The sequence below is a fragment of the Vanellus vanellus genome (assembly GCF_965231255.1).
Source record: "Vanellus vanellus genome assembly, chromosome: 12".
NCBI lineage: Eukaryota > Metazoa > Chordata > Aves > Charadriiformes > Charadriidae > Vanellus > Vanellus vanellus.
In genome coordinates this window covers 22,996,137-23,002,100 of record NC_138917.1, presented here as the reverse complement: position 1 = coordinate 23,002,100, position 5,964 = coordinate 22,996,137, and the positions used below count along the sequence as shown (strand labels likewise).

General features: G+C 57.1%; 1 protein-coding gene across 1 annotated transcript; it reads right to left on the bottom strand.

Annotated features, from left to right (window-relative positions):
- Positions 1-484: 484 nt before the first annotated feature.
- On the bottom strand, positions 485-5,624 carry PLLP (plasmolipin). The gene is made up of 4 exons (XM_082489267.1): positions 5,479-5,624; positions 1,838-2,011; positions 1,210-1,329; positions 485-1,129 (listed from the first exon to the last, which is right to left on the bottom strand). Exons 1-4 carry the CDS (start codon positions 5,590-5,592, stop codon positions 1,016-1,018), a joined length of 522 nt encoding a protein of 173 aa, XP_082345393.1. The 5' UTR covers positions 5,593-5,624; the 3' UTR covers positions 485-1,015.
- Positions 5,625-5,964: the final 340 nt, after the last annotated feature.

The following is a 5,964-nucleotide window of genomic DNA, read 5'->3' as shown; positions in this document are numbered from 1 at the left end:
TTAATTTTTGTAGCCAATGGGCAAAATTGATTTGCCGGTTAATAGATGTTCCTATTACTCCGTGGTGCTGAGCCTAGGGGAGGGAGTGCATCGGAGCCTTCCGTGTTCTTGCCGTCTTGGATGCTCGCTCTGTGTGTGTGCACATATGTGTGTGTGTGTGCACATAGGTAAAGCAAAGCAAGGTATTTAACAGAGGGGCAGACGTGGTGCTGAGGGACATGGGTTAGTGGTGGGTTTGGCAGTGGTGGGTTGATGATTGGACTCTGTGATCTTAAAGGTCTCTCCCAACCTAGACCATTCTATGATTCTATAAGGTGAAGCCTATGGACTTACCACCTCCTCCCCTGGGGCCAAGCTGCCGTGCCCATGCGCAGTGGGAAGGGGCAGTCACCTCTGCCAGTGACATCTCTGCCGTCCACGCTGGGCTGTGTGTCCCACCTCCTCACGAGACAGAGATTTTATTGACAGACTCCAGTGATGGGTTTAGGAAGATTTTTATTTAAAGCATAAAATTTGTGTGTCCCTTTTTAGAAATCGATACAAGAAGAGTTTAGACTTTTCCCTTTGCTTAGCCTACATCCTCCAGCTATGGCTGCTGTTTATTATCACATTAATTGCAATTACGCTGCTGCGAATGGCCAGAGATGGGAGCCTAGGCTTGGTTTAGTGAGTTTTAGTATTGGAGTGTGCTGAATTGGCTGAGCCCCCTCAGCAGAGCTGCTCCAGTGAGGCTCTGGATGAACCCCAAGGACGAGCAGAAGCTTCAGCCTCCAGCAAGTCCGTGTCCTCCCAGCGAGGCTGTCGGTGACAGCGCTGGTGGGTCTGTGCTGTGGGCACACCAGCTGGAAGCATCATCAGAGACCACAAAGCAGCATCCGCACAACCCGGTACTGACCATTGCTGCCAGCCCAGGCTGGTCCAAGAATGAGACCTGGTGGCATGCAAGGCTCCAAGCCACCGAGCCCGGCGTGAGCTGACCCAAGGTGCCCCATGGCTGGGCTTTGCTGTCCAATCCTTACGCGTGGTCAGTCACTTGGCTGGTGGCCGCGTTGCTGCCAAGCCCTTTCCAGGCACGGAAGCTGAAGAAGGTGCTCACCCCATAAGCGATCATCGTGAGGCAGGCAAAGAACTGGAAGAGGAGCACACCCCATATGTTAAGTGCAGTTGCCACCCCAGACCCGTGGCCCTCACCTTCCCACTACTACTTACGGACGCCGCAGCTCTCCGGTTGTAATCCCACTGCCGCCAGGACGTAGGCTTGACGGCGGCTGCGCATGTTACGAAGGCGGTGATGTACAGGACGGTGGCTGCAGCGTTGAAGATCATCAGCTGGGGAAAGCAAAGAGGAGGTTGTGAGGTCTGGGCTCAGACTTGTACATGCTGGGATGAGCAAAAGGCTGTTTCACATTCCTCCCGCTTCCCCAGGAAAACCAGAGGAAAAGGGTCCAGCCTCTCACGCTGGGAACAAACCTCAAGTTAATATCTCATTAAATGCACCCCAGGTTGTCCTGAGAGGTTTCTGGTTGACACCACAACTGCAGCAGTGATGTGGTGGCCATAACTTTCTAGATTGATACAGGACTCCCTTTTTTGAAAAATTTCTATGCAATTGAGGGGCAGAACAAAACAATGTCATTGTGCAAAGTGCAGGGGACACTGTTCCATCAGCCCAGAAGAGCCTGAAGCCCTGGTCCTCTGAGAGCATCTCCCCAGGAGCAAAGTGCAGAGGACTTTGTTCCATGAGCCCAGAAGAGCCTGAAGCCCTGGTCTTCTCGGAGCATCTCCCCAGAATGTTTCCCACTTGGTTTCCCCGCCTCGCTCCCTCTTGGCTACATACCACGAGGGGCCAGGGGATCATGTAGAACTTCAGCTGAAGCTGCAGCAGGTAAATCATGAAGAAAAGGATTGTTACTATCCAGAAGAAGATAGACACAAACATCACCCAGCCATATGCCGCATGAAGGTGGTACGTTGTGTCGGCGATGAGAGCCCACACCAGTAAGCCGAGCACCTGTGGGGTGAAACGGGGAAAGCGTTGAGGTGGTGATTCCTGCAGGTGGAAAGCAGAGCATCGCCCACAAGCCCGGGCTCACCAGCACCTACACCCTGGCTCCAGCAAAGCAAGGCTGGACCCTGGGGACAGCTCAAGACAGGGAGCCCACCTGGGACACTCATTGCTCGGGGGTGGGATCGTACCCAGGAGCCAATACAGGGATGTCCTGCAAGGCAGAATGGGTGAAACCTGGGCATCCTCACCACCAAAGGTCCCTTCTCAACCAAGAAGCCCCCACACCTATGGCCACTCTGTGCAGGTGCTGGCTCAGTGTTAGGGGCATCTCATGGGCTGGATGAGAGCTGGATGTGGGGGCTCCTGGGGTCCCAACTCAGCCTTGAGCTCCCCCAGGTACAGCATCATTTAAAAAAGAAAAAGCAGTTTTCTCGGCTCCTCTTCTCTGCTTGGTTAGGTCTGGTCTGGTCTGGTTTATACCTCCTGTACATACCCCTTCTAGGGCTCACCGTTCCCTGTTAAGCAGGTTTAACTGCATAGCAAACGGCAGCACCGTGTGCCTGCAGAGCGATCCACACAAAAAAAAAAAACAAAAAAAAAACCAAAAAAAACCAAAAAAACCAAGCAGGCAGGTGAGTCCGTTTCTGGGTCTGCTCATGGAGAAATAAGCAGAGGCGGTTTCTGCCCTCCCTGCAGCCCCCAGCGCAGCCCGCGGGGCAGAGGCAGGGAGCAGGTCTCTGCCCTTGGCTCCCTTGCGGGCAGGGATGGAAGACCCCAGCCCGGGTGGTGTTTCATGTATTTATTTATTTTTTTCATTCCCCTCCCTGTGCTGTGTCCACTCCTGATCTTTGGACTCTGGAGGAGATGCTGCCCTGCTTTGCCCGCAGCGATGGGGCCAGGGAGCAGCTGCCTTCTCCACCGTCCCGTCGCCAGGGAGCTCCCTGGAGCAGAAAGTTTGTGGGTGTTTTTTTAATTAGAAAGCCCCTAACCCTTGATGGAGCAAACAGAGGATGAGACATCAGCACATAGAATCATGGAATTGTTGAAGTTGGAAGGGACCTTTAAGATCAAGTCCAACCATTACCCTAACCTGACAAAAGCACTTTTAAACCATGTCCCCAAGAACCATGTCCACCCTTTTTTTAAACACCTCCAGGGATGGTGAATCGACCACCTCTCTGGGCAGCCTCTTCCAATGTTTGATAACCCTTTCAGTGAAAAAAATTTTCCTAATACCCAGTCTAAACCTTGCCTGGCATAACTTGAACCCATTTCATCTCGTCCTGTCACTTGTCACCAGGGAGAAGAGGTCACACACACCCCTCTCTACCCCCTCCTTTCAGGGAGCTGTAGAGAGCGAGAAGGTCTCCCCTCAGCCTCCTTTTCTCCAGGCTGAACACCTCCAGTTCCCTCAGCCACTCCTCATAAAACTTGTCCTCCAGACCCCTCACCAGCTCTGTTGCCCCATAGCGATGGGGCCCAGAAAAGAAAGGCTGTTGCAAAGCAAATGGCGCTTTCTGTGATTTGCCCTGTTTGTTCTGCAGCCTCAATCACAGCCCGTTGCACCGGGACACAGAGTCAGGGCTCCAGCAGCCGGTGGGATGCTGGTGGGCTCCGCTTCACCCTCCTTCATCACCTCCCGGCTGGACCAGAGCAAAGTAGGGAGCTTTCCCACCCGCTTCCTGAGGAGCAAGGACGCTCCAGCCCTGCACCCTCTGTGTTTCCCAACATGACCTTGCCCACGCCAAGGCTGGGGGGAGAATGTGTCCCAGATGCAGCTGTGACATATTCTGGTCCCCAACTGTGGTTGGCTCTTTGGGCAGAGCCAGGTGAAGCCACCAGCACCCCCCGGCTCCTGCGCTCACCTCTGCTTTGGCAGGGAAATCGCGGAGTCGTCTCCCACCGACGGGGAGGAGAAGGGCTGTTTGGAAAAGCCACTCTACCCCTGCGTAAGCCGGCATTGCTTATTGTCACCGCAGAAACACAACGGCCTTTGTCCTGCCCGAGTACACCGCCCTGGTGCTCGGCTGCCCCGACAATGCCTCCTTGTCTCTCACATCCATTTCTAACACTCGTGATCGCAAAATATGCGTTGGGGAGAAATATGTATAGGAAAAAAGCCTTGGTGTGGTCCGGGAGCAGGAGGTGGCATGTGAGCTGCCCTGCTCTGGCTGCTCGGGGGAGAAAGGCGGGAGAGAGGTTTAGGGGAGCAGCAGGTCTCAGTGGACGGGAGCTGGGTGACCATGTTTAATGGGATGGCCCCAGCAATGGGCTGGAGAGGTGGGACCAGGGGCAGGGTTGAAGGGTTCCTTCTGCTGATCCTGGCTCCATCTCTCCTTCCTGATGCTCTGGCAAGACACCCCCTGGCAGAGCTCTTCTCCGAGCTTCTGTTCCCGTGTCACAACCAGCTCAGCCATGCCCAGGGGTCGAAATCTGGAGCAGGGAGCCAGGTCTATGCCAGCTGTTTATGAAGGTATTGTTAGATATAAGGAAGAAATTTTTTACACTAAGGTTGGTGAGCCCCTGGTCCAGGTTGCCCAGAGACGTGGTGGATGCCCCAACCCTGGAGACGTTCCAGATCAGGTTGGACGGGGCTCTGAGCAACCTGATCTAGTTGCAGATGTCCCTGCCCATGGCAGGGGAGATGGACCAGGTGGCCTTTAAAGGTCCCTTCCAACCCAAACCAGTCTATGGTTCTGTGTTTCACAGCAGCTGCTCAGGGCACGTCCTGCTGCCACCTCCTCCACAACCCCTCTGCAACACTGCCCCGGGGAGAGGGGACAAGCAAACAGGCTCCCCCCACCCCCCGCAGCGGGGCAGCACTGTGGGCAAACACCGGGGCAGGTCACTCGTGGCGCCGTATGCAGCTGAACTCCCACCCACACGCTGCACTCGAGGTCCCAGGTAGCAGGGGAGAGCAGCAGCGGGAGTTCATTCTGTGGTTGCCGCCGATGCTGAAGCAATGGAGAGGTGCTGCTGCTGCCCGTTTTGATGGTGCAAAGACCCTTGGGCTTTGGCTGGAGTGGCGGGGTGGACAACCTGGAGGGCTGAATCCCGTGGGCACCCCAGGAGCAACCTCACACGCCTCAGTCGGTGTCTCCCTGCTTCATACAGCCCCTTCGGACCCTGCCAGGGGCTGCGGGTGCCGGGATGGGACCCACTGGCCTGTGCCATGCGGGGATGCCCATGCGGATCGGCCCGTGCCCGGCGCTGGGAGCCACCAGGCATCGCACCGAGTGACAACTGGTGAAGGGCACGAGGAGAAGCGGCCAAACGTTCCTCTGGCTTTAGAGAGGGACGGAGGAGAGAGGGTGAGGGGCTGCGGGATCCCGGGGTTAGGGATTAATTAGGGTCAGAGAGCGGGGATGGGGCAGGGATGGCAGCCACAGGGAAACCGGACTGTTTCGGGGCAGGTGATGCGCTCGGGCGCCCCCCCCCCCCGCCCCCGGTGCCCCCTCCCCGGTACTCACGGTCTGGGCGCCCATCAGCCCCCCGAGGGGGGAGCGGAGGAAGGCGCCGTCCAGAGCGGCGGAGGGGCCCGGGGAGCCGCTGCGGGTGCGAGGGGCGCCGGACAGCCCCGCCATGCCGCGGGCAGCGGGTACCGGCGCGGCCCCGGGCCGCCTCCCGCCCCTCCCCGGGCGGGGCCGGCCCCGCCGCCTCCCCCGCGCCCCCCCGCTGGGTCCTCCCCGGTCGGTTCTGTGGCCGTCAGGGTTTTTTGTGGTCCCCAGCGTGTCCCGCCGCCTGGGGCTGTTCCTCCCCAAGGAACTTTGCACATCTCCTTGTTGAATCACAGAGTGGTTTGGGTTGGAAGGGACCTTTAAAGGTCACCTGCTTCACCCACCTGCCACGAGCAGGGACATCTGCAACTAGATCAGGTTGCCCAGAGCCATGGCCAACTTGACCTGGAATATTTCCAGGGATGGGGCATCTCCCACCCCTCTGGGCAACCTGGGCTA

Excerpts from the sequence above, each read along its gene's own strand:
- PLLP (XM_082489267.1), bottom strand. The coding sequence starts at position 5,592 with ATGGCGGGGCTGTCCGGCGCCCCTCGCACCCGCAGCGGCTCCCCGGGC. Across the intron at positions 2,012-5,478 it reads GGCTGATGGGCGCCCAGACC|GTGCTCGGCTTACTGGTGTG; the intron begins GTGAGTACCGGG and ends TTCACCCCACAG. Across the intron at positions 1,330-1,837 it reads TGATCCCCTGGCCCCTCGTG|CTGATGATCTTCAACGCTGC; the intron begins GTATGTAGCCAA and ends TGCTTTCCCCAG.